The sequence below is a fragment of the Apteryx rowi genome, unplaced genomic scaffold (assembly GCF_003343035.1).
Source record: "Apteryx rowi isolate R43461 unplaced genomic scaffold, aptRow1 scaffold_578, whole genome shotgun sequence".
Classification (NCBI taxonomy): Eukaryota; Metazoa; Chordata; class Aves; order Apterygiformes; family Apterygidae; genus Apteryx; species Apteryx rowi.
Genome location: NW_020450847.1, coordinates 516,318 through 543,960, shown reverse-complemented (window position 1 = coordinate 543,960; position 27,643 = coordinate 516,318). Strand labels below are relative to the sequence as shown.

Genomic DNA, 27,643 nt, shown 5'->3' with positions numbered 1-27,643 from the left:
ATCCTGTATTCTAACTGCAGGAAAGTGGTGTTGAGGCTCATCACGTCCTGTTCCCTATAAGAGAGATGTGTTTTTCATGTCTTTATTTTGGAGGAAGAAGATAAAAGTTTGTTCCAGTCAGGTTCTTTTGGGGTGTTTCCCAAGCTACAGTGTTCCCTACTGCTGAAAAGCAGAAATATGTGGCTTAAAATGTGCTTTTGGTGTTAGTTGCTCCTTAAAGAAGTATGGTCAGCAAATGGTATGATGAACAACTACTAAGCTTTGATGTAGTTTTCACTATGTCTTTCTGGCAGGCATACCATTGACAGGAAAACTAGGTTGAAAGACTCACTGATCTCAATGCTGTGCAAACACCCAGCTGTGAGAACCTCCATTCTTCCTCTTGACAACCTAAAATGTCTCTGTTGTAAAGTGCATATTTATGTGGATTGTTAACTCAGCAATGTCCACACTCAAATTCTGTTTGTAAGGTAAGTAAGTGGGAGACAAACCAACCTGACCAGGCGCTGCTGAAAAAAAATTCAATACTGGCACCAAAGGAGTTAAACCATAAACATTCACTTTTTCTTTTTATTAAGAAAGCATGCACAAAAATAAACTCATGAGACCATGCCCCTCTTTCCCTGACCACTGACTCAAAGCGTTATGGGCCACAACACAGTGGAAGGGCACTCAGGAACACTGGCAGGCCCATCTCCACCGGCAACATCCCTTTGCTCCCAGCAGGCTGTTACCAGCTTGCAGTGCAGAGCTCCACATGTCCAAATGGATGCCTTCCCACATGCTAACCATGCGCATTTATTTCAAGGGCAGAGAAACGAGGCTAATTTGCACACTGACCGGCATATATTCACATATGCAAATGAGGCACAACTGAATATGCAAAATGAGGCAAATATGCAAATGAGGAGCACTTGGCTATGCAGAAAGAGCCATCTTGGTTTGTTTTTCTTCCAGGTGGTGTTTTCAGTCTTTCACAGGGCTGGCTTTCAGTAACATCCTCTGCAAAGCACTAACTGGCACCTAGGAGAGGCTGTCTTTGGTGCCATGTTCCACAGAAACCCAATCACACATGCTTCCAAGTTGTATCATTCCCATCCTGAGCAGCAGACATAACAGCGGACTTCATGCTGAACTTGGCTCTAGGATTCCTCATTTCTCTTGGAAACACTCAACGACGAACTCCCTCCCCCCCCCACGCACACACTTAAAAAAGAAAAAAAAAAAGAAACAAAAATACCCCCCTCCCCCCCAAATCCAATGAGACTCTGTCCACTTCCCTGACAAAGATCCAACTGGTTTATCCCTACAGCGAATTCAGAAAGCAATGCTAAACTACCTCCCCTGCCACAGGCATGTCAAGCCCCCATGAGATGTTTTACTTCCATCTTGGTTCCCCTCACTGGTAAATAGGGAATAAGGACAGGGGGAGGCTTTACAAAATATAAAGAGGAAACAAGAGGTTTGATAGAGTAGAGCCATACCAGAAAAAGGGGAACAGAGGACACAGCTTAGGGCAGGAAGCATCTCAACACTCACTCCTGCTCCCACACCTTTTCCACTTTCTTGCTTTGCAAGTGCTGACAAGAACCCATCCTTAAGGGCTTACAATCCATTCCATCATCTCCCCAGCTGAACTGCAACGGGTCTGACTCACCCTCCTCCCCTTTATATTTTACTCCTTTGCTGTTCAGTTTAAAAATCTCCCCCATTTTTCTTCCCTCTTCTAATGCATCTCTTACAAACATATCACTTGTGAGGGCCTCCCAATTATTTGACCGGAGGGCTCCAGCCCCTTGAACAGAAGTCCTCTAATTCACCTCCATTCTGAGTAGCAGCTTCCTCTTTCCACCTTTAGCCCATTCACCAAATGGGTACCAATGACTGAGAATTTATATCTACGCAGGTAAGACTCTTGCTGGCATTCTCAAACCACAGGCAAGGACAGTCTCCAAACAAATAAGAGAGGGAAAGGGCCAAATAATAACCAAATACTGATGGTATGAGAGAACTTCCTGATTTGCATATGCAGATGAGAGTCTCACCACCTATTTTGAAGGAAGGCTTGAAGAGGTTGGGGTAAAATTAAAAGCTCTGGGGAAAAGAATTTGATGAATCTCATATGACCTCCCCCAACTGCTGGTGCAAAAGACACCTGCTGAGCTTCTCTTACCTGATAGGTACATAGGCTTCACCTCCCTGGAAACTGCAAAAGGCAGTGTAGAAAACAGATCAGGATTCCCTCAAAATCTCTTTAGGTTCTCATAAATGGCACTGCATTTTGAAACCCATCTCTGCTGAAATGTCCTCTCTGCTACAGATTCTCTTTTCTCCACACTCCCAGCTCAGTCCAGCTCTCCCTACCTCAGAGATTGCCCTCTCTTTGTACTTGGGATCTCTACTTCTTTTCTTGCTTTTTCCTGCTGGTGCAAGAAAGTTCACAGAGCTAAGATCAACCCTCCAGTGTCCCTTTAATCCCCTGACTTTTACAACATATAAGAAACATAATTACAGGCTCCCAGGGTCCACTAGGCTCCCTCACTCCAGTAGCCAATTCGACAGATACACTGGCCACCTTGAAGGGAAAGAGGGATTGTTAAATGCAAAATGATGGAGGCAGAGAAAGATGCACTCGAGGAATCAGCCTTCCAAGGTCTTTTCATGGCACCAAGGAGCCATCGCTCCACCCTCCACAGGGCACCATGCAACACAAAAGAGCTGATCTGATGTGTCCGAGGCCACCAGAGGAGGGGGAGGGCTGTGCTCAATTACTGGTAATAATAATAATTATAATAATAATAAACAAAAGAAGAAAAAGAAGATAAACAGGACGCAAGGAAGGATTATCTTCGGCAGCATCTTGCGGTGGCTTCTCTGGCAGAGTTAGAGAATATATATCTATATACAGGCAAGGCAGGGAGGCTGGGAAGGTGGTGCTGACACCATTCACCCCACATCCCCCTTCCCTTCCGTGTCCTTCACGAAGGACGGACTCTCAAGTCTGTAACTCGCTAGGTGATCAAGTCCCAGTCAAAATCGTCGGGGATTTCCTCATTGGTGCCTGGAGGAGGTCCTGGAGGCCGAGGGACCAGATGGTGAGCTGAACCAAAAACAGGAAAAAAGAAGAGAAAGGAAGCAGAACAGTTAGAAGAAAAAAGTTATGCTTTTTCACAGTGAGCTCTTGGGCAAAAGAAACCTAAGGGATTCAGGCATCGTGGGCTTCTCCCCACAGTCGAACAAGCAAGAACACTATCAGAATGGATTTCTCCCTCTCAGACAGCATGTACCAAAGTCTGCAGGTAGGAGGTGCTGTGCTGTGAGCTTCTTCACAGAAGCACCTACAGAGTTAACCTGCAGCCTCCTTAGCTTTCCTCACAGCTGGTCGCTGATAGAGCACAAAGTACTCCAGCAACAGGAGATTACCCATGTCAAGTTGTCTTCAAGCAACTGACTGTGGGTAAGGCTAGGCTAGGAGACCATTTATGTGAAGTGAAAGAAATCGGGCCACTGTAATTCTAAATCCTGCCAGAGTAATGGCACAGCCCTTCTGGAGAATCCCTTGCAGTCCAGGCTCCTTCTCCACCCTCAGTGCTCCATCTGACTAGCAAGTGCTTTGGGAGAAACACACAGAGGTTTTGGGAACCACTTCTTCAATCTTCATTGGTATAATATGCCTTAATGTCACCCCTTACCTGGGCGATTATATCCTGGAGAGTCCTGGGTGGAAAGCTGGTACATAGGAGATGGCCCGGAGAAGAGATGGGGAGGCTGGGGCTGACCATAGGAGTTCACTTTGAAAGGAAAGGAATAAAAAAACCTATTAGTATTCTGGTCAGCTGTCTTGGCCCTAACTGGGTGACAGCTCAGCCACAGAGGAACTCCCTCAGACCCATGGGATATTGAGGAGATGTTCAGTTATTGGGTCCTTACTGCAAGCTATAGCTTGGTCAGGGATCTTGCTCTGGGAATCAGCAAGAGATTCTCTATCGTTGTAAAAAAAGAAAATTTTCATCCAGAAATACCAGAAGCTGGCTCAAAATCAGCCACTCAGTTCAGTACTAGGTGACATACACTATCACAGTTGTATCAAGACCATGATACATGAGGCCCTCTGTGCTGTCCTCACCATGCAACCTCCTACTCTTTGTCCAGTCAGTTCTCCTCCAACATGGGTGCAAGAGCTCCTGCCATGTGAAACAGCAGCCTTTCTACCTTGTCACTCCTTTCTGCTTGTTAGCTACAGAAAACAAACTCCATCTGCTTTATCAGTTTACTTTTTAAACTTATTTCTGTCAGGATATGGTGCCTTTCAATGGTATGCATCACATGATGATGTTGTTTCTAGGCCACAGACATAGGACACCCCTAATTTTTTAAAGCCAGATGAGGCTGAGCTGGTATGAACAGCTCTCACAAAGGTCACAAACAGCCAAGCCCTGAGTTGCTTGGTGCTACACTGCCTGGCAAGGTGGCAAGCTGTTTGGGATATTCACAGAATTGGGCCTTCATTTAAATGACATTTTAGTCTACCTCCCAATTACCTGGGTTCATGGACTGCTCCTGCTTGCCACTGTTCAGGGCACAAGAATCAGAGATTCGGGGGGGCTGCTGTGGGCCAACTAGATGAGGAAGCTGACCGGTCTGGGTAAGGAAGTGATTGAGGGAGTCACAGAGGTTGGCAATATGGTGTTGATCCAGCGTCCAGTTCTTCCGCTCAGCCTGACGCAGACTCTCCATCAGCTCTGCAGAGGACAAGGGACAGTGTCAAAGCCAGCACCTACACTGGTCTCTCCCCCTGACTCTGGAAGAGTCCCTGCAAGTAGCTGCTGTCATCCCACCCTAAATCTCACTTTCTCCCTGCAAACCCAACTTCCTCCTTTCTAATCAGTCACAGGACATCTGGAGAGCTCCCTTTTCAGGGTATTGTCTCACTGACTCAGACCAGGGGAGGGAGGAGCAGGAGGGAAACTCTCTTACCAGCTTTCTCTGATACTTTTATGAATCAATTCCCCCACTCAAATTTGTAGAGTGTTCAAGTGACTTATGGTCTTTAACAGAACCCATGAAGTAGGACATCTCATTTTATAAACAGAAGAGTGGTGTCACTGAGAAACCCACAGACTTGACAAGGTTACAATGAAAAAAGATCTGAGCACAGGACTTCCAAATGCTAGACTATTGCCCCTAGTCACTGAGTCACTAGGTCAACACTGACCTGAGAACTGGGAGTGCTCAATGCTAGACCAGTTCAGCCGGTTTACCATCTTGAAGCTTTCTTTCAGGGAATCAATGCTGGAGCACCAATCAGGGGGAAATGCTGGAATGAAATGGAGACAAGATTATTCCAAGACAGAACACTCTTTCCCTCTACCCCTTAATACAAAATGATTGGCCTCTATTTACCAAAGAGCCTAACACTACAGTAGAAATCCTTTTTATTTAGCCCCAGACTCTACCCTGCATATCTAAACAGAATCCCAAACCCAGTGTAGATGTATTTCCCTTTCCCTCAGTGAGAAGTGAATTTCCTACTCAGTGATCAATCAGAACTGGCTTTTGCCCTTTTTTGTACACAAAATGTAGGCACTGCTTAGGGGAAGCTTGCTTGTGGAATTTCTGTCTAGGGGTTCCCCACTACTCTCTTTTTCCCAGTTGTTCTTTCCATCAGCAGTGACTCACCAAAGCCAGCACTGTTGATTGAAGCCTGTGACTGCTGCTGCTGGTGCTGCTGTGGCTGCTGCTGTGGATGGGAGTGTGGGTGGTGCTGTTGATGTTGGTGGTAGCCTCCATGCTGCATTGGGGGTGGGTGCATGGACATCACTGGTGGAGGGCCATAACCTTCACCCTGCTGCTTTCCTCCTTGGGATGGGCAACCTTCTGGGGTTGGGGTGTGGAGTGGGGGACCACCACCAACTGATGAGGGGCCCTGCTGCTGCTGCTGGTACATGTAGTAGTTGTGGTTGGAGGGCTGCATGTCACCAAGGAGAGAAGAGAAACCTGCAGGGTGAAAGAAAGAGGAGGGAGCTTTAACAGGTGCCTGGATCAGACCCCTGCTTAAATTATCCAATTCTAATTTCACACTACTCATCCCACTATTTATGAAGCTTTTGAAGTGCCCTCTAGAAGCTGTAAACAATTAACACATGCACATGCACTGTGCTCCAAGTTCCATTCAAAGCAAAACACCCTACAATAAAGGATTAAACCTCTAGTACAGAGTTAGGCACATAAATGCCTCCCTGAATTCGTCCTATGTTCATCAAATCACAGCCTGCTCTCCTGAAATTTCACATAGATGTCGGTCTCCTAGAAATGACCGTTAACCAAATTTGAAGTTAAACAACAAAACATAGATAACAGAGAAGTTGATAAAGCTGATTTGCTGTTTTGAAAAGGTCTCTTCAGTTCCTGTCTTCCAGGCAGCTTGGTCTGCAACCTTCACAATTTTTCTAACAAATCACTAGGGGTCACACATTCTACTGCTTTTGTACACAGAGCACATTGCATACACCAGGGCTCCTTATTACTTTCATTTCCTCCTCACTCATTGGGTGTGTTCTTGCTACCCTCATCCATTTCAGGCATTCCCTACATGCAAGAGCATCAGGCATTCTCCATTTTTCCCCACATTAGGAGCACATCTTATTTCTCATGTCTGCTTCCCCTGTTCATTCTTCCCTTATGTTGTAGAACCTCTGGGAAAAATCACAGTGAAAGGCACTGCATACCATTAACCTGAGCTACCCATTCCTTACTTTCAGTCTCCTTACTTGATCATCCATAAGTAAGCCTCAGTTTTCCACTGGAGCCAAAAATCAGAACTACTACTGGAATGAGGCTAAAAGGTCAATACTGTCATCTTTACTCATAGGTCAACCACACAGCTTCCTCAAACTTTGTAAGCTTTCCTAGACCACCTTACAGCCAAAGACTTTAAAAAACATACTGCTGCTTAGCTTTTACTCTGTGTATGTTTCTAATTGTAAAGGTTCTCTTTTGGATTTTTGTAGCTTTCTTGTTCTACAACATCTCACATAACAGGCTCCTACTAAAAATTTCAAGTGTCTGCACGATGCAAGTAGTAAAAATAATATTTTTTTATTTCACTAAAGCCACAAGTTTAGGAGGCTCCTCCTATAGTAGCAAACTCTGCCTGTGCTGTATGATGGCTGACAGCTGAGCAGCTGTAAAATAGGCGAGATGTTCATCTAATAATATATTCCTTTTTACAACAGACTAATATTTAGAAGAATGTTTAAAGGTGGGAACAGCAATTTGGTATTTTCATGAAGTGGTTTCTGTGGGCATCCTATCTTATCCCTGGAGCGACTCTGCCCTCTGGTGGCTGCTTCTTCAATCAGAGAAATCTGATCTATGAACGGAGTTGTAGGCTGTTCCCACTCTCCAATCCACAAAGCTCTATTCTCCATGGCCTTATCCAATCCTAGTTTTAACAGATCTTAGCAACGATGACTTTCCACCCTCCTTTTGGGGAAACTCATGCAACAACCTGCCTACATGCAACAACCTTCTCCCTCCTATGGTTTCTAGTCCGACACTCGTGATGTCAGATTACGACTACTTCCCAGTCAAGCTTTTCTTTAGGACTTCATTCCTCTGAGCTTTTGCCATTCTTGCTTTAGTATCAACACAAGGTATTTTAAATTCATTACCCTTTTTATTCTGACAGAACTGGGGGCAGAGATAGAGAAAGGACATGCAAATTTCTTATCTGCCCCGGCAGAACTAATTACAGCATGCCAAGCAAGGAAAGTCTGTTTGCACAGGCTCCTAAAAGAGGAAAGATCTGAGACACACCAAGGATGTATCTGTGCACAAGGCTATGCCCACCCCACATAACACATAGGGTTACTCACCGTGCTGAGAGGAAGATGATTTTTCCAGCATGGATTTGTAGAGATTTCGGAAGGACCAGCTAAGATCCTGGAAGTTGATCTCAGAGTAGGAGAACTTGAAGTCATGGTTGGCACTGTAGAGCGGGGGTGGCACATCGGCCCCTTCACGGCCCTGCCCACCTGCTACTGTAGAGGCTACATCAACAGGCCCTGCACCCTGCTAAAGGACCACACATGGTAGAAATAAGCCATCTAGTTTGTCCTAGATTTTGTAACTTAAGACAGGGATCCAGAGTCAGGATGCAGGGAAAACATGCAGCGGTATCACACAACACTGGGCTCATCTCCCACCAAATCTTCCCAAATGTTGTTTTCCTTGAGGAAAGTCAAATACCATCTTCCTTCTGCAACACATTGTCTCCAGCCTATACTTCAGCTATCTAATGCCATTATGCCTTTATCCTTATCCCCACCTGTCCCTTTCTTACATTTCACGTCCTCCTTATTTTCTTTCTGGCTACACAACTTTGACTTCTTCCCTTCTTTCTCCTTTTTACCTCTACCACTGTCTCTGCTGTTCCCTCTCTTCTCATCACTTTTCCATTCATGCATTCCTCCCCCTTTCCTTTTCCCCCTTGCTCTCTTCTCAAGGCTCCTATCCTTTTCCCTGCTGCTCACCTGACTGTAGTTGGCAATGGGGGTGGTGCTCTGGAGTGACAGCTGAGGGGTGGCCTCAGGTGGCAAAGAGGCTTCTGTGTTGACTGGAACAGCCCCTCGAGGGCTCTTACTGGCCTCTTGCTCTGGTGAGTCTTGTGGTATCTGTGGATGGGAGAAGAAAGAGAAAAGGAAAGGAGCGGAAATCAAAAACAGACGGAGAAGTGAAACTGCAGATGGGAAGCCAACTCCTCTATAGTAGAAGTTCACAGCTTAGAAAAGAGGACTGGGCCTTAGTCACTGAAGAGTCAGGATAAAAGATTTTAGACAGGATTAAATTTGCTACTGAACAGCAACAACAGCCAGGACAGCAGGACATTCATGTAAGTTCACTCAGTCCTAGCCTTTGTCTACCCATTTGTACGCCCTGCCCTCAAAATGGAACCACAGTCTGATGCTGAAAGTATTTTTTTTAGAACAAGAAGGGACAGCCCCCCTCCTGCTTCGTGCTCTCAGGAAAGAATGACACTCACATCATCATCTGGAGGATGCCGCCTCTTGCGAGATATATCTGGACAGGTATCTATGGTCCAATACGAACCCTGGAAAGAAGACCCATTGGTGAGTGATTGTATTACTAAATCAGAGAGCTTCCTGCAGCAGGCTGTTAGTGACCCTAAGGGTACAGCATCAACTAAACATTAGGAACACCAGGACCACCCTCCAGGACATCAGACAACAGAGACTTCGGTGTTGGAAAGATTCACCTCCTGCATCACATCAGATTGAATAATGAGATACAGTGCTACTGGTGGAAGGCAGAATGCTCCGTGCCTCTGTCACTCAGAGACAGGAGACCAAGGGCAAAGGATGTTTTGATCCAAGCTAGACCAACTCCTTTGGATCTACACACCCCCTTCAGTACCTTCCTCACAGCATGGATTTGTTGTTGACTAACAAGGACCAACAAAATGTTCAGACTGGGCAAAGAGAGCTAAAAGAACCCCTCTCTTCAATGCTTCTGAGACTCCCCTTTGAGTTCTGCGCCCAACACATTGACATACAAGAGCACATCCAGAGGAGGGCCACCATGACAGGGGACTAAAACACATGATGTGCAGGAGGTGCTGAGAAAGACAGGTTTGTTTAGTCTGGAGAAGAAAAGGCTAAGGGGACTTAACCACTTTCTTCAACTATGTAATGAGGTTATAGAGAAGACAGAGCCAGACTCTTCTCCGAGATACACAGCAAAAGAAAAAATTCTTTAAAATGATGGTGGTGCAGCACTAGAACAAGTGCCCAGAGACACTGTGGAATCTCCATCCTTGGAGATATCCAAAACTTGACTTGACAAAGACCTCAGCAACCTGATCTAATTGGCTCTGTGTTGAGTGTGAGATTGATTGATCTCCAAAGGTCCTTTCCAACCTAAATTAGTCTATAATTATGTCAGTTTGTTGTTTTCTGAATTATGATAAAGACAACTCTAGGGTGTGATTTCGTTCATTATAGTTTCCAACTGAAATCTGAATAATCATGACAAGCACAGGACAGGCTTTTATTATAAACCAAGCCCAACATGCCAATGAGCACCTGCAAACATGTACACTGAAGCCAGTTAGGATTTCTTGGAATAAGCCATATAACCAATGGTGTTTTTGACCAGTGATCTTCAGAGCTGTACAACTTCAATTTCTAGATGCCAACTGAGCACTCAGTCCTTTAAAGATAACCTGAAAAGAAAAAGCCTGGGCAAGTGGCCCTTTCTGATAACTTTATGATGTAGAAAAAGAAGACAAGATTTCTCTCCAAACACATAGCTTCACATCCCCACCATCTCCCTCTGCTTGTTTTTTACAGTAGTAATATCTGCATACCAAGTCTTGGTTTTGCTAGCAATTCCCCTTTACAGTCTGTATATATTAAGAGAGTTTTACTAGCCCTTACTGAACCAGTAAATTGCTAAATTCTTAAGAGTTTTTCTTCCAACTGATTTTTACAGATTTGAATTATGTGATGGTGATATTTTTTTCAACACCAAATGGTTTGCAGTCTATATAGGTAGTAGCTCTGTTCTCACTTCCTTGGAACTTGTTTCTATGAAACTCATGATGTCATAACCCTGCCACTTGCCAGCAGCCTCTAAGGTCTGTCATAATAGAACAGGTTCAACTAGACCTGCATTTTACACATAAAAATCAAGAAGAAAAAGAAAGAAAACTAACCAAGTACATTCAACCCTATTTTTTTCCTTCCTCTAATATGTTCAAAGTCAATCAAAGATCACAGATTTAAAATAAAAAAAAAGCTAAAACCATTTAGGCCCCTTTACAGGTTCCCTTTAAGCAACTACTTCTGTAGCCAAGCACAGCAGTAAATCTTACTACTGCTTCCATTTTTTGCCTACACTTTAGGTTTCAAATTCCAACTATGGGTTAGAAAGGGCAACCCTAGCTTATTCCCCTACAGTTTTATATTGCTTGCTCAGGAACATGCAGATTGCTTACCTTCCCAGGATCATCCCTCGGTCGAGGCACCTTCCGAAAACATTTATTCAGAGAGAGGTTGTGACGAATAGAGTTCTGAAGAGAGATTGAGAGATACACATAAGTGCTACAATGAAAATCTATGGAGTTTTGAGTATGCCTAGGAGTGGGCACAAAAAAAGAGGATGGTGGACACTCAAAAACCAAAGCTTATTATATATATGCCCCAGAATGGAGCAGAAAAGAAGCTGAGGAAAGGAAAGGGATGGATCAGGCTGAATAACATGGGTTGAATTACCTATACACCTACATAAGATGCAAAGAAAAGAGTATCAGTGTGATGCAGAGCTTGGTAGTGATTTTTTTTTTTTTTGGCAGGGTCCTTCTTAAGGGACTACCACATACATAATACAAAAAGCTCAGAGAAAATGGGACTTCTGGCTTTGCATTTCCACCAAGCAACTTGGTTTCACATCTGTCTCTTTATTTTGCTCAGTGAGAACATTTTGCACAGAAGTAAGAAAATAAAGTCTTTTAAACAGAGAGGGCATTTTAGACATGAAGGCCTCACCTTCCAACCAATCCCAGCATTTTTATAGTATGGAAAGTTGTCACAGATCCAACGGTAGATCTCACTGAGTGTCATCTTCTTGGCAGGTGATGAGTTGATGGCATATGTGATCAGAGTGGCATAGCTGTAACGTGGCTTCCCATCTTGGTGCACTGCAGCCTCGTCTTTACTCAAGGTGGCATTGGGATCTGTTGGTGAGCCTGGGGGACACTTTCGGGCAGCACCTGGGGGTCCTGCTTGTGAGGACCCCCCTAGTTTTTCAATAGTAGCCCTTAAAGTAAGCTGTGGGAGCCAGTCTATGGAAGTGAGGCTGCTTTCCAGGTCAGAAGCCATGATGGTGGAAGCTGGAGTATCTGTGAGGAGAGAGGAGCAGAAAGGGAACTCCGGAGATATAAACAAGTTGAAATCTAAGAGCAGAAAGATCTCTTTGCATTACTCCTCTACTACTTCTCCCTCTAACACTAAATACCTGTTTGAAGATCATACTACTCCATATACCTTATTCACAGCCAGACACAATCATCCAAAAAGGCCTGTGACCGTGTTGCTGGGAGGACCATCCCTGCTGATAATAGCTGGGACAGAGCTGATGGTAACTTTGCTGGCACAGTCTTAGCCAGAGCATCCCAACTGTATTCAGGTAAAGAATTACGATACAAAAGAGATCTGTTCAAAGGAGGTAGGGCCTTTTCAGCAGCTGTATTTCATTCACTCCTTTACTACTTAAGCAACATAACCTTAAGGCCTTTCACTGAGATCTTGTAAATTTACTTTGTCAGATAAAGAGGAGAATCACTGCTAAAAGGGAATATCCCTTCATGCCATATCCAAACCACAGCTTAATTAGACAATCTGTAAGAATCAGGACTGTGACTACCTTAATTTGGGGGAAAATTAACTTCTTTCTAAGGCCCAGTCTCTCTTGTTGCATCATGTGACATTATAATTAATCCATTTCTTAGAGCTAGGATTACATATCTCATTTGGAAACATCAAGACCATGCACAACACTATATATAGATCATTACATCTACCATGTCGAGGTGGACTAGACTATATTGAGCTCATGATAGTTACAGTTTTGCCTTCCATCACACATTCTTCCTAAATAAATATATCATCTTATTGAAATAAATCTTGCTTAATTCACAGTATAACAGGCAAATATTTTTCCCAAATCCAAGACACAAGAAAAACTGACTTGTCCAAGGTCACATAGCAAGTTTGCCACAGGGAGAAAACAGAATCAGGATCTCCTGACTTCCAATTTTTCTATTGGTCACAAGACCATATTTCCTCTCATAAAAATAAAACACACCTGCCCAACATGACTGGCATTTATACCCAGGGTTTTCTACGTAAACAATTATTTTATATGACAAAAACATTTAGTAGCATGAATTTTTTATGAACTTGTATATTTAGTACATGAACTTGTAGGCTGTGTTTTCAAGTAATCAGGCCATCATAACGATCACCACTATTACTCCTAGTGGCTGCAACAACATACCAGCAGCAATCCCTCTAAGTTTGGACTTAGGTAGCTAAGTTTCTATGGTCACAACCTGCACTGCACCACACTTACACTTTGCATAAGGTGAGGAATTAAGTCTTTAGTGGCTGCAAGTTCCACATCTTTCATTTTTGAAATTAATCTTTTTGGAAGAAACTGTCTTGGAGCATGCTAGCACATACACAAGGTAAAAGCACAAACACACATGCATGCACGTACACACATAGATACACATTCTCATGCAACAAATTAACCACAAACATACATGTAGAGATAACAGACTAACATGAACATACCCTGCTTAGGAAAAATTCATCAGCAGGCACCTCCCACCAAATGCATCACCCATCTGAGTGGATCAGATGAGACAGGGAGACACCCATCTACATGAATAACAATTAGACATTCATTCTAAAAATAGGTATTTGAAAACAACACAGTGTGGATGCACAGATCCAGACACTGATGCATACAGCATTTTGGCATATAATCTCCACCTTCTTCCCCCAGAATCACAGGCATTGATTGTACTTTGCACTTCTGCACTGAAGTGCTCTCACAGCACAAAAGCACACAAGGGTCTACACTCAAGCACGTGTGCATGCACTAAACTATTCATTTTCATGCATGTGCTCATCACACCTTTCAGGGCTCAAAAACCTATGCAGTATCTCCAACAAAATCCAGCACTCAACCACCACCAGCAGTGACTCCGACAGGTTGGGCTCAGAAGATAACTCAGAAAGTACAGCCAGTGTTATTGCTCACACCCATATGCATGCACAGACTGAAAAATAAAATTGCAGCACTATAATATCTGTAGTGGGTGGAACATTTTTCTCTGTGGAGCAGAGGAAAGGAAAGGCCCAACTGCTACCAACTTATCTATATACTCATCTGACACACTATCACATATGATAGCAATGACTACTTACTCTACATCTAACTAGATCAACTAGGGTTGCAAAAGGCTTTCCATTGCCTGCCCTTTACAAGTTATTGCTTATTGAATATAACTCTTTTGGGTTGAATTGATCTAATCTTGTGCATTTTTAAAAAGAAAAAGCAACACTGTTCCTTCCTGAATTATGCAAGGGTAAAGCAATGATGTATTTCTGTACAGTGGAGAAGGAAGAAGACTGCTGAGGTATCCACGTAACTCAAACCACAGCTGCATTTTCATGGCAATTTTACAGGTACAGCCGTCACTAAGGAATAGTATTCAGACCACTTTGGGAGGAAAAAAAAAAAAAAAAAGAACTAAATATCAGTTGAATGTTTAGTTTTGTATGTGCTTCACATAAATTTTAATTTCCACGGTGAAATCATAGAACAAATTACTGCTGCTTATCATATGCATATTAAACCCTTACAAAACATCAGTTGTGCTAACAATACAAAGGCAAAATGAAATAAATACAAGTTTCCCAGCCCACTTTTTTTTTTTTTTTAAAAGAGCACTGACATAAAGAAAATTAAGTTTAAAAAAAAACCCTTATGTCAGATAGAGCTTCCAAGCTGAAATGCCAGAAATGCAAGAAATGCAAATACTGCAGTTTTCACAGAGTCCTCAGATTTGCCCACATTATGTCAGTAGACCATTTGGGATGATTGACTACTATGCAGTAAAAGGTAAGGTTGATACACAATATGCAAGCGTAATACCCTCAGTTTCATCAGAGAAAGGCAAGGTTAGAATTGGGTCATGTTATGGCCACTAAGAATCCAAATGTTTTCACTCCCTGGTTTATAAAACTCTTTGACAAGAAAAGAAAAATACCCAACTCTTAAATTAAAAAAATTCTATTTATACACATGCACTGATTGCCTAGCACTGAAACAACTACTTTTCAATAAATGCAGCAACTCTTGAAGAATACATGTTAGAAAGTCATTTAGAACAGAAAGATAATACTCCTAGATCCAACAGTAACCACATAGAAATTTCAAATTGGTAGAATAAGATTATTTTCCAAGTTTAAACTTGATCATGATACTGGCAGAGGCAATATGGGATCTACATTAATCTGACATAGTCAAACCCTCAGGTAAGGTGGCAATTCCAGCAACACAGTCAGTACAAAAATAATAATTTGCTACTAACCTATTTGAAAGAACATTTGCTATTAAATAACTACAGTTACAACACTTTGTGCTGCACATCACATTCACCTGATTTGTCTCTCATCCAAGTGCTACACCAGCTTGACACTACTTAGTGATATGACAAAACAAGACTGCAGCCAAATCAGAGCAGTTCATGATTCTTCCAGTTTCCACTTTCCAGCTTACTGTCTGGCAAATGTTCTTTCAAACTCCTCTCTTATGACCCTATTCAAACACAAAAAACACAAATAACTAACAGACATGCTGAACTGAAATTGAGAGTGTTTAAAAAATAAAATCCTACCACATTAGTAAGCTAGAACTAACTTCTAAGAAGTAAAAAGAAACTTAAACACCATAATTCATAACCTCCCAATTTAAAGTCAACCAAATACATAAACTGACACTGTTTACTTTTGCACATGTAAAAAACAAGGCTAAGGTAGCCAGTCATAACCATCATCAAGAGCTGGAAACAGACTGTAGTTTCTTCATTTCTCAAGCACTAACTAGGTTCCAGTACAACCCCAAGTCAAGACAGGTCAGAGATATGTAAAGATGACAGCCAACCACTAATCCAAATCTACAATTAAACACATGGGAACCTGTCTGATTCAGAAGGAAAAGATATTAATCATTAAAGAAAATCCTATCATTGAATACATTTTAATGTATTTACTTGGGACTAGTGATACTTCATTACAGCTCTCCAGGGAAGCTTCTTCCTTACTTTGAATATTTGGGATCAGCAAATTGAACTTCACACTGAAAATGTAACCCAGCCTTCTTTCTATCAGATTCCCTGTACTATACCTGCTGCTGGACTGAAGAAATTAGTACTGTGCCTACCCTGCTATTTTGCAAATGCTTGCTCCCAGCCAGTCTGATCTATCCAACATCATTGCTACTTTAATATATCAGGACTGAAAAAAAATGTATGAAATGTGGAGAACAGAGCTCTAAGAGTCATCTTGAATGCAGTTAATAAACACTTACAACCCGAATATTCTCTAAGGCAGAACTCAAAGGCTGGCCAGTCAGTATTGGCTATAACTGAAGCAGGAGAGTGAAACAATGAATGGAATGATGCTGTGCACAGCCTGTAGAAGATGCACTTCTTTCACTGTTGTTTTATTTTTCTTCCTGCTGCAATTCTAATCCAGTGAAAAACTACTGGCAAAACACTCAAAGGAGCCTTAGCTTAGGTTTCTCAGCACAAACTTGGAGCAGGAATATATTCAAAACATACCGACTAGGGTGAAGCATTAATGCAGAGCACCTATAAAAATAAGGGCACTTCTATTCAGGTGCCTGAAATACAGATCAAGGGATCTAACTGACAGTGTTCATCTAACATAGCTAAAGAGATATGGCTGGCTTCTGGGGCATTACAAAAATAATAATAAAAAAAATCACTACAAAGAAACCATTTGACCGCAGCCTTTTTAAGAAAGGTGATCAGGATGGCAATGAGAGGAAGCTGCCTCAAAAAGCAAGAAAGAAAAGTAACACGTAAGATGAGACGTGCATGGAAAAATGGACAGCTTCTGCTCTGATGGAAAAAAGATAGTTTTGAAGTACATGTGTAAAGTACACAAGCAAGAAACTTATATTCTTATGCCAACACAAAAAAAGGGAATCAATTTTTCTAACTCTGGCAGGAGGAGAAATTTGCCATTTTAAGATGTATGTTTTCCCTCAAAAACAAGGTTATATGGAAGAAGAAGGCAGGAACAAAACACTTAAAATCTTATCTTCTCTAAGCAAACTTCCTCACTGAGAGATATTTGTTTCATGTAAAAAGCTAGAAAGAAGGATAAAGCATACCTCATTACCTGGCTAGTCTCAACATTGTTGTCCATCATTTTTTGTAACTATCAATGAGAAGTCTTTAGGAAATTTTTGATGGTTCTGGAATCAAATCCAGATGGAAGAGAGAAGCTACTGGTACTGTTCAGAAAATGAAACTTAATGTGGAAGGACTGGCAGGGGTGGTATTAGTATGTAAACACACCAAAAGAAAAGCACTGCAGTTTGAATGCACACTTCTGTCTGGAATGCCATATGAAAGGAGAAAAAACAGCCCTTGGGCAAAGAGATAACAAAAATCTTCATACCCTAGAACCATGTTTCCCTTCTTTGGGAGCAGTAGAACAAGCAGAAAAATATTTTCCCAATAACCCCCCCCCCAATAAAGGGTTGGAGATGTGGTAATAGGTGGCACACAGTTTGCGCTCATCATGAACCACAAAGGAAAGAAGAATTCACCAAAGGAAGTTACTGTCACTTAAGAGCACATAGCATAGTATCAACTATATGAATATAAAGGAATCTGTTACAAAGTCTGTGCCTGTCCATGTCACAGCGGTCTGATTCTATACCCCTCCTTGAAACTGTTTTCTGTGCAAGATGGAATGGCTTTGAATGCTTTATGCTGTTTCAAGCAAATGAATACAGGTGATAAAGAAATCATGATACCCTGAACAGGAAATTGGCTAAAAGTTACAATACACTAAGATGGTGCTGAAAAATCAAAGATGAAAAATTTTAGACTGTGCATAGCTCAACATAAATCACTGAACTAGTTGCTTTTTATTATAATTAAGTTGTTATAAAGATATGATCTTTCTTTAACAGGCAGAAATTATCTCAACAATATAAGATTCATATTAAATCTGTGGGGGAAATAAAAAGAAAACAAATTTGTTTTTATATAGTTACTAATTATATAAAAAGCATAACAGCACATTTTAAAATAGGATGAACTTTTACCTTTCAATCCCCTACATTTTCTGAGGTGAGTAGAGAAGCTGCATGAGCAAGGAATAATTTCATATTTTGAGTTAAGCCAATCAACTGCATTGACTGTGCATGTAATCCTGGTACTAATAAAGCTTGAAGACTATGGGGACTATAAAGTCACCAAGAACCCCATGTTGAAAGTACATCAGGATCCAATTCCAAAACCATGGGATTTACATACTAAACCGGCAAAGGGCACAGTTTTTAAAACCTGACCTGCTTTAGACATATCAACCAATGCTATTAGAGCCAAAGTCTGAAATATTCTCATGTGAAGGCAGTGTCTTTTACAGGCATAAAAGGCTAGGATCAACTACAGCTAGTGCCTTGCCAGATTTTAATAATAAAAACTAACTAATCCAAGATTCCTTTGTTGTCTGCTAAATACACATGCAATAGAAATGCAGATAAACACTAGACAATTGTTGAAGAGATCCTTCAGACACTCTCAAAATATGAGTTCAAAGTTAAGAATAATCAATTTGCTTATTTATGTCACTGTATAAGTGAGAGAGGGGAAGACTTAAAACACCTACCAAATGAAACAGCAAATGATATTGAGAATACTGGTATGCCTAAAATACTTTTGAGCCAAAATTATTTGTAATAAAACTACTATAAAAGATTTATTCTACTAATAAGCCCAATGTCCCATTACAGCCCTTCACCTTCCAAAAAATAAGAGATTTGAAGCAAAAAGCAAAACAAGCCCTTTGAAGAAGCACAATGAAAATATATCACCACAGCAGAACTCTCTCTAAAGCACCCCTCCCCCTTCAGTACCACTAAGCAATATTTTACCACTGGAAGTAGGAGCTGTAATTCTAAACATATGCCAAGGCAGGCAAGAGAAATCTTTGGCAATTGTTTCAAGAATATTAACAGAACAATTACTCTTACAGTGAGAAAGGTACTGGATATTGTTTTTGGAGTAACTCAATTTTATGAGTATATATCTGGAAAAAAAATTACCTTGGAAACCAGAAAGTCTATGTGAGAGAAACTGTATCTGTAATATGGTATTTCCCCCAATCCTGTGGAAGCACCCAGGTTGAAGAGAAAGATTTCAATTTTAGCTGTCTATCAGAATCACATCCAGTGGCAAACCTTCTGTACAGGATATGCAAACATTGATATGTTACCCAGATTGTCTCTGAAATTAGAGACAACATCAGAAGTAGATCAGCATGCAGAATATCTTGCTCAGAAGATCTTCACATCATTGCAAAGACAGCTACAGAAACTCAGGTTAAAATAATGCATTATGCACTTACAAATGAAAATTGTATTCTATCCCCATTAAAAAAGTGGATGTCAGTGAAAGATTACTGTTAACCTTGCAGTTTAATAATAGTAATACTATGAAGCTTACACATAAGAAGCTCCCTGGGCTAAATAAACATCAGCCAGGCAGAGTGAAAATGAAAATCTGATTGCAAGTGGTCAGAACCTGTTCACCAAAGGCTGAACCACTGAAAGAGAGATTAGTCAATATGAACTCTGCAATAGTTGCTGAAACAAGCCACAACCCATTCTGTCCCATTTGTGGAAATGGACATCAAGCACTAGGAAGAACGACATACTGAATTTATAAAGAATAAGGAAATTGGTATCAAGTGTAAATTATTTGTATACCAGGTGGTCAGAATGTAGATACAGCAGATGCTCCTAGTGTTAAGATTACCAAAGCACAGCAGAATAGCTTGCTAAAGAAGAATTTGGAAGTAAAGTGCAGCTGAAATTGAAGTTTGAGACTGATCAGAAGAATTAATACTGTATAAAGCTCATAAATTAGGTCCCAACCACTTCTAAGCTAATTCTTTTTTGCTTTTCTTTTAGCTTTTATTATTTTAAACTGAAGTGACTGAAATATCTTCCAGGAGACAAAACACCTGACAACCCCTAGCCAGGCCCACAACTTGTAAAGATTTATACGAAGTTTGAAAGTCAACATCACAATGCAGAATCACTCTAGCAAGGAACACACTCACATTAACAGTTCTTTCTGGCTTAAAATGCTAGTACAGCTACTTGGCATTCTGCAGCCTACTCAAAAAGGCTCCATCTTGCATATCATCCTCAAACTAAATCTCCTGTTCAGTCCCTCACAGATACTGAAAGTAGCCCCTTTCTCTCCCACCCATACCTACCCACAGTCACCACCTTGCAACTGTGAATAAATATTATTTTGCTCCAACCCTCACCTTCCTAGTTCTTGTGGGGTTGGGTCTTTGCTTATGATGATCTTTATTTATTTTTGTAATCATTCTCCTCCTTCACAAAAGAAGTGTCAGGATGGAGAGGATAAACATAATAAGCCAACTACCTGTAAGTATCATTCAGTCCTTTTGAATAATTTTCAAATAGGTAAACAAATACTCTCCAGTATGTCTGGCCTCTATTGGCTGGCAGTTTTCCCATAGGTATCAAGGTACGAGTCAGCTGTGGAAGAAGGTGAAGAAATGTTTATGGAAGAAACTGAAAAGCACAATGTAATGTGTTACTGGCAGAGCAGAGGGCAATACAATAAAAGACAAAGACAGATAAGGGAGAAATATAAACGGAAAGCCCTTAAGTGGGGACAAGAAGCTGGACCATTATTTGGTGGATGATAGCCAATGGACAGGATTGCAGGGGAGGAGATGGCAATATGTTGAGAAAACAGGCTAGGAGACAGCTTTAGCAATGGCATTTTTAACAAGACCAAAGAAGGGTGACACAGTCATTACAGGCCAGCCAAAACACACAGTAGTTGAGATGGAAGATGAGAAAGCATAATGGTTGCTTGCCTTAAGAGACTAAGAAAGAAGAAGTGGGAGGCTAAGGCCATGAAACCGGAGGATGAGGCTCTATCCTGTGGGTGCAAAGCAAGAACAGTGGGATTCAGAGGAAACCCACATTATAGGCCCAACTATGGAGGCTTGCAACAGAGGAAAGCAGGAAACAAAGGGAAGTCTTAAAAGAGATTTCAGGAGTTCCATTTTGATCTCAGTGATTTTAAACTAGTGGCAAATCATTTAAGAAAAGATGTTAAGACAGTAAGATGAAATGCATAATTTGGTATCACTGGCATGAAGATGGTGGCGAAGAAAAGCAAAGAGAACACACCAGAGATGGGTCTGTGCATCCAACTTATGAAAAAATAAATGAAGAAAGGTAAATAGCCTAATGAAGAAGTTAATGGATGAATGACTAGAACAGTAGGAGGGAAACCTGGAAAACACAGGCACAAAAGTCAGGAGAGGACAAGATTTCAAGACTGGGCATGATCAAGTGTCAAAAACAGCAGGGAAGCCAAGAAGGATGAAGATGGAACAGAGATCCTGAGGCCTGGCCAAGAAAAGGTCATTAGAGATCTTAGAAGGAGAAGATTCAAGGGAGCCAGAATATCTACACTTAAAAAACAGTTCTAGGCTACAGACATGGTACAGGATCTTTCACCTTTCAGTTTTGGAGTCACGGGACCTTTCATGAAAGAAAAATGAACTGGAGCCTCATGCTTTCACTACTTAATGCCACAAAAGGTGGCCTAGAGAGATTTTGAGTTCAATCTCATATTCTCATCAAGGTAATCAACAATATGAAGAATATCAGTTGTAACACCCAGCCCTTATATAGTGTTTTTCATCCTTGTACTTTGAAGCACTTATAAAGGTTCGATACCTTTATGGCAGCACAAATGGGAAACCACACACACAGAAGCACATAGTCCAAGGTCAGCCAGCAAATGAGTAGCAGAAGCAGGCACAGAACCCAGGTCTCCCAAATCCAAGACCAATTCTTTACCCTGAAAGCTTGTCTGCTTTGTTCAGCTAGAGATAAAACAAATTTGAGAAAAAATTAGTTTAATAGTTTATTTTCTCTGCAAGTTACTCATATGGAGAGAGAACTGTTTTGTTTTTACTTAACAATTTTTTGGGGAAAACTGAGAATTCAGAAATGTTGCTCCCTTACTTTGTGATCACAAAAAGTTTCAATTCCTTCTCAATTATTCAAATTTTAACTTTAAACCCTAATTATATGATATTTCTACTATAATCAGCCACAGAGTCTTACATGACAAAGAACATAAACAAAATTTGAATTGCTAATGTAAATAAAAAGAAAAGAAAAAAAAATCTGGAGATATAAAACCCCTCACTCCTTATCTCTCCTATACACTAAAACAAGGCCAAAAAAAGAAGACACATCCCCTAATGCTTTGTAGTTACTTGACCTTGCTTGACTTCACATCAGGTAAACAGACCAGTTTAGAAGGATCGGGAACAGGATATTGGGCCTTGCACAAATTGTTCACCCCACTTCAAAACCAAAATCCTGAAGTGCTAGAAGGAACTAGAGAATGTACTGCAGGGGCTTTTCATTCTAATTCACCAACTAAAATCTAGCTATTCCTGAGGAAGGGAAGGGGACAGTAGAAAAGGAAGGGTAGGAGAATGAGTCAGATGGATTATGGAGACAAAGTGCTAGTGTCATTCCCAGCCTAGAAGAACCAGATGTTTTCAGAAGAACAAAATTATATTTATTATATAGTTTTATAAAAGAACGGGGTTCTCGGCACAATCTCAAATGAAAAATGCTGTGTCCACAAGCATATAATCTAATGAAAGCCAAACCAAGAAGGGTCAAAATGCAGGAGTGGTAATAACAAGGAGGCCTGTGAAATGCAGTGAGAAAGGATTCCCGACACAAAATAATCTTAGGGAGGAGATGGGGAATGCTTGCCTTATGAGCATAAAACAAGCATTTTAGGCTTTATGGGACATGAGGACAGAATGCCAAAGGGGACAGTAAGGAAAATGAGATGCAAAGGGATGTAGTGAGAGACTTGGGAGGAGTAGTGGGGTGTAGGAGGAAATGAAAGTAAAAACGTAGGCAGGGTGGAAACATGCCAGGCCTTAAAGGTGCAGGAGAAAAACCTGACTATGACACGATGTTAGGAAGCCAGGGATGGGATTTAGGAAGGGGCTGACAAAGGTCAGGAACTAGCAACATCAGTGGAATGCTGTGTCTTCTACTTTTAAGACACCTACCCTAAGGTTCATGCTAGGATGGGGTAGAAGACAGGGGAGGTAAAAACAGAAGAATAAGCAACAGTCTAGTCCAGATCTTGGCAAAGCATCAGGAGACACAACAGTAAATTGGTTCTAAACTCTGTTGCAAAGGTCTCTGAATTTTGAAACACTCTCAATATTTTGCATATGTTTCATTTCAAACTTAAGATGAAAATTTTACAACTAATTAAGTGCGAAAACACACTGCAGGGTGCTTGCTCTCTCTCAGTAACACATTCACACAGGCTGCCTTTAAAAGTGAAAACATGGGGACAGTGTAGAAGTATGCCATGGATTTTTATGTTCATCTTATATCCTTTAGAAGGAAGAAGGAAACATTAACTGCAGAACAGGTAGCAAGCAGCAATACTGACTGCTACAAAGATGACAAGCCTTTGGGGGATAAAAACATCAACTGGATATTGTTGTTAAAATAATAGGAAGTACAATATCCAGCAATACAGAGGTTTACATGCTTTTCTTTAGGTTTCAGAGTTAACACAAGTGGAGAGTTCATATGTTTTAGAGATACCATTTTAGGCTGTCCAATAATCTGGACACTACTCATATTTTTAGAGCCGTCTTCAAGACCAGGAATGCTAGAAACAATACTCTTTAGTTAAAGTTTCAATTCTGAAGCACAGTACTGCTACAAATTCTGCAAATGGCATACTACAAAATACAGGGTTCTGCCTGAAAGTCACTGGTTACAATTCTATCCAAGGTTTGGAGCAACAAATGGAAAAACGAGTCCAAAAGCATCTTCTGGCTGCTAATGACCAAAAGTAATTCCTGTCTGGCAGCAGTGTAAAATAAGATAATCATCATAGCCCTGCTCTTGAGGGACAGCTGTCCATAACACAGTTGCCATTAACAGTACCACCTTTCTGACAGTTGCAGTAAAGGGCCAAAACTCCAAATTCTGATAGAGGCTGAACTCCCCAGTTTAGGAGAGGAGGATGTAATCAAGTAATAATGGATACCTGTATCTCTGGGGTAAGAAAAAGCTTCACAGAACAGTTGAGACTGGGGTCTCTTCTCCAGAGACACCAGAATTCAGCCATACTTTTCAGAAAAAGTAAGCATTACAGGACTCACAACCACATCTAGGACTGGGACATGACATTCTACTCCCTAAACAGATTATTCTATTTCATTCTAACATGTCTGACTCCTGATTTTGAGCTAGACACTGCCTACAGAACCAGATTTCAAGATAAAACCCAAGGAACTTACAGAACATATACTTAAACATTGATATAACCTTAATATAACCTCCTGATCTTTTAGTAATGTAATTGTTTTCCCATAAATCTCTAGACCTTCTCATTTAATTTTATTTAAGGGTTTGACCTGAGAAGTACCACGCTCTCAGTTCTCAAACTTCACTGGGAATGGAGTGCACATAGGAAAGGATCAGACTGCTTCAATTTTAAAAGCCAACTTTGGAAGCATGAATGCCCAAATTTAAATTTGCCAATCCATACACATACAATTAAGTGTCTCTATATCCAAATGCTGAAGACTTTGTAGCTTCTATTGAAGTCACCTCTAAGTTCCTGGACACTTAGGAGAATCAGGCTATTTACTCAGGTACCTAAATGTGAGTTTAGAAGTCTAATTTTAGGTATTCAGGTTTAACACTCTTGACAAACTCTTAAAGACATAGCACTTTCATTTAAATGTGCCTATAAAGTACCTTGCACTTTTATGAAGATAATATTCTTCCTTTCTCTTTTATGAATACTTTTGTATTAAATAAATGGTGCAGAAGAGCTGCAGTATTCCACCTCAGAGGAAGTGCATTTTAGCCTGTGATAAACATTTGATTTAAATACAAACATCATCACACTGAAGAGCCATGCCCTGTAAAAATTATTCCCTTCCTTGAATTTACCAGCACATCCTGGCTTTGTAGAGCTGTGTTTTAGACTACAAGACCTTCAGATCTGTCTTAATTTTGTGTGTCTGTGTCAGCACCAAATACCCAGTCAGTAATTAACAAATAAATAACAAACAATTAAACTACAGCATATGACTTTCAGCCTTGCATGTCTGTCATGAATATTAAAAGCTCAGGCAGAAAATACAAATCTTACTCTTTATCACAATAATCAAGAATGAAACATTTTACACATATAAAGATAGTTATTCCGAGAGAGCAGAATTTTGTAAGGCTGGCATATACATTCTGTAAAGTGCCTTGGCATCCATCATAGCCAAAAGCATTTCAAAAATGTCAAGTCATTACAGTGAGGAAGGGGCAGAGGAAGGTAAATTAACCTCGAGAACATCAAAAGTCAGTTACCCCCTTGAGTGTACAAAGGCCAAAATGACTCAGTTATCTCTTACCTTGCTCTGGATAACACGTCTGTACTCAAAACAGTCTGATTGCACAACTATAGGGCAACAGGTAGGAGGGCCTCTAACAGTACCCCCTGAATATACAGTTCATGGTTCAGCCTTCCTTTGAAAAACACACCTTCTCAAGCTACGGATAACTGTCAAAATCTCTGCAAAAATGGGGAACTACCTTGGAGGGACCTGGATTCTTTTGTATGATCTTACTGTCAAATTACACCAAGGAGTTCCTTCTTCTGGGATTCCCTATTAACCACTGTGCTCCCTACTGAATTCCAAAAAGCTACCTGTCCCGGCCAACGATCCTTTGATCTTGGATTTCCTCACTGCTGTCTCATTGGAGAACAGAAACAGGAGTATCTTAAGTGAGATATCCTTAGGGATGATGCTTCTGCTAAAGGAATCTGCTTTGGCTTGACTTGAGATGAAGTCTCCCTTGGACTTTATTTCTCAGGAAATTGCTATGTTAGTGTCAAAATACTCATTTGGACAGGAATTTAACTGTCCCGTCTACAAAATGCAGCCAGCTTGGCTCACCATGACACTAGCATTAGGATTGACAGTCCTAGCCCCTGAACACAGAAGAAAGCACATATGAAGACTAGCAGCAATGGAATGGTTTCTTTTTGACTTTCAGAGAAGGTTCCACCAGCCTTACCATGACTTTCATTCCTAGGCCCCTGAGTACAACAGGATCAACTCTCAAGGGCACTCAGGCCAGCATTCATCCCACAACCCCCGAATACAGTAGGATTTTCATTTCAGAGTGTTAGCACTGGGGTCTGTATATTCAGCTTCCAAGCACAATAAGGTCTGCATCTCACAATGATTTTATTCCTATAGTTACAATCATAGCAAGACACATATAGAGAACACCTGACACTCCAGCCCCATGAGTGCAATATAATATATATACATCCTTGGACACCAGCACTACAAATCACTCTTCCTGTCTCTTTAACCTTTTTTTTGGCCAGTATTACCCTCGTCAATGACTTCTGGATAACAGAAATTAATTTCACACCATTGATGATAAAAGCTGAGCCCAGGACAAATTCAATAAACCAATGAAAGAAAGTAGAAAGGAAAGGACAGAGAGGTTTGTTACAATTAATTAGGGCTAGGATCACCCATAAGCTAAACAGTGAGGGAAAGAATCAGGTCAATTCCCTGTAATGTGTAAGTGTGATTAATGAGAGAGATGGAAAAAGATATATGGAAAAAGAAGGTTGGGGAGAGGTTCATAAACAGAAAGAGACAGAAAAGATTCACTGAAAAGCAGATACTAAGAGAGAAAAGACATGGAAAACAAGAAAGACAGAGGGAAAGAGAATGATAGAAAGGAAGACAGAGGTGACATAATGTGGTCACTCACTCTGGAAGATTTTCTGGAGGGAGATGGATCTTCAGTGCTGGTTTCTGGGGTGCTGCCCTTCACACTCCTGTGAGCCCCATCCTCAGAACATCGATGTTGCTGTCAGCTACTCCAACAGCTTCTTCAAGAAAAATTTTGAGGGCAAGGGGATTGTGGATGCAATCAGAATCTTGAGTGCTAAAATGATCTGCTTGGGATTGTCAATCCCCTAAAACTGCTAGTTTTATCCCAGGATGGAGATGCTCTCTCTCTCTTTTGGCAGCTAACTACTAAAGGGGAGTTCCCCTGGGAGATAGCATTTTCTTCTCTTCACTGACTGTCAGATTGAGAGAGCAATTTCCGCAGTCTCCCTACCTGGAAGTCTCTCTTCTCTCTCGTGCAGGTACACCTTGTCCTTCAAGTTGGGCAAATCTCTGAAAGAATTCTTACTAACTCTGTAGATATTATCAGCAAAATCTGTCTTTTTCCTCCCCTGTAATTGGGAGGTGTGTCTTCTCTCCTTGCACAGGTTATTTAGAGAAAACCCTCTTGGTTTAAGGGATGAGGAATCTTCTTTGGAAGGAGGACCAGATCAGTGCTAGAAATTACCTTTTTCCCCAGCAGTTAACAGCAACTGGAGAGGGGAGAGTATCTAAATCCGTGCCTGTTTTTCTTTCTCTGCTGCCTGCTGACCAGATGTAAATAATTAAAATCACTAGGTAAGTATCTGGTGAGGTCTGGCTTATTTCTGTTTTGGGGACTGCCTCTCTTTCTTAGGGAAACTCCCCACTTACTATCTGGCTGGGTCTGGGAAACAGCTGGGGAAGGGGTGTCTCCTTCTCTGCTTGAAGGAGAAATTTTTCTCACCCAGTAGCTATGTAGTAGG

The 27,643-nt window shown here is 41.1% G+C and overlaps 1 protein-coding gene across 5 annotated transcripts; it reads right to left on the bottom strand.

Moving 5' to 3' along the window:
* Positions 1–542: 542 nt before the first annotated feature.
* FOXJ2 (forkhead box J2) lies at positions 543–27,225 on the bottom strand. 5 transcript variants are annotated; one of them, XM_026082445.1, is made up of 13 exons: positions 27,133–27,225; positions 26,779–26,899; positions 15,253–15,411; positions 11,568–11,920; positions 11,018–11,092; positions 9,044–9,112; positions 8,535–8,675; positions 7,878–8,076; positions 5,680–5,997; positions 5,216–5,317; positions 4,542–4,742; positions 3,693–3,791; positions 543–3,100 (listed from the first exon to the last, which is right to left on the bottom strand). In XM_026082445.1, exons 3-13 carry the CDS (start codon positions 15,266–15,268, stop codon positions 3,012–3,014), a joined length of 1,662 nt encoding a protein of 553 aa, XP_025938230.1. In that variant the 5' UTR covers positions 15,269–15,411; positions 26,779–26,899; positions 27,133–27,225; the 3' UTR covers positions 543–3,011. The 5 variants fall into 5 exon arrangements, with proteins under 5 accessions (XP_025938230.1, XP_025938229.1, XP_025938231.1 ...); XM_026082444.1 differs by having other exon boundaries at positions 26,779–27,225; XM_026082446.1 differs by having other exon boundaries at positions 7,878–8,073; positions 26,779–27,225.
* Between the last annotated feature and the right edge of the window lie 418 nt (positions 27,226–27,643).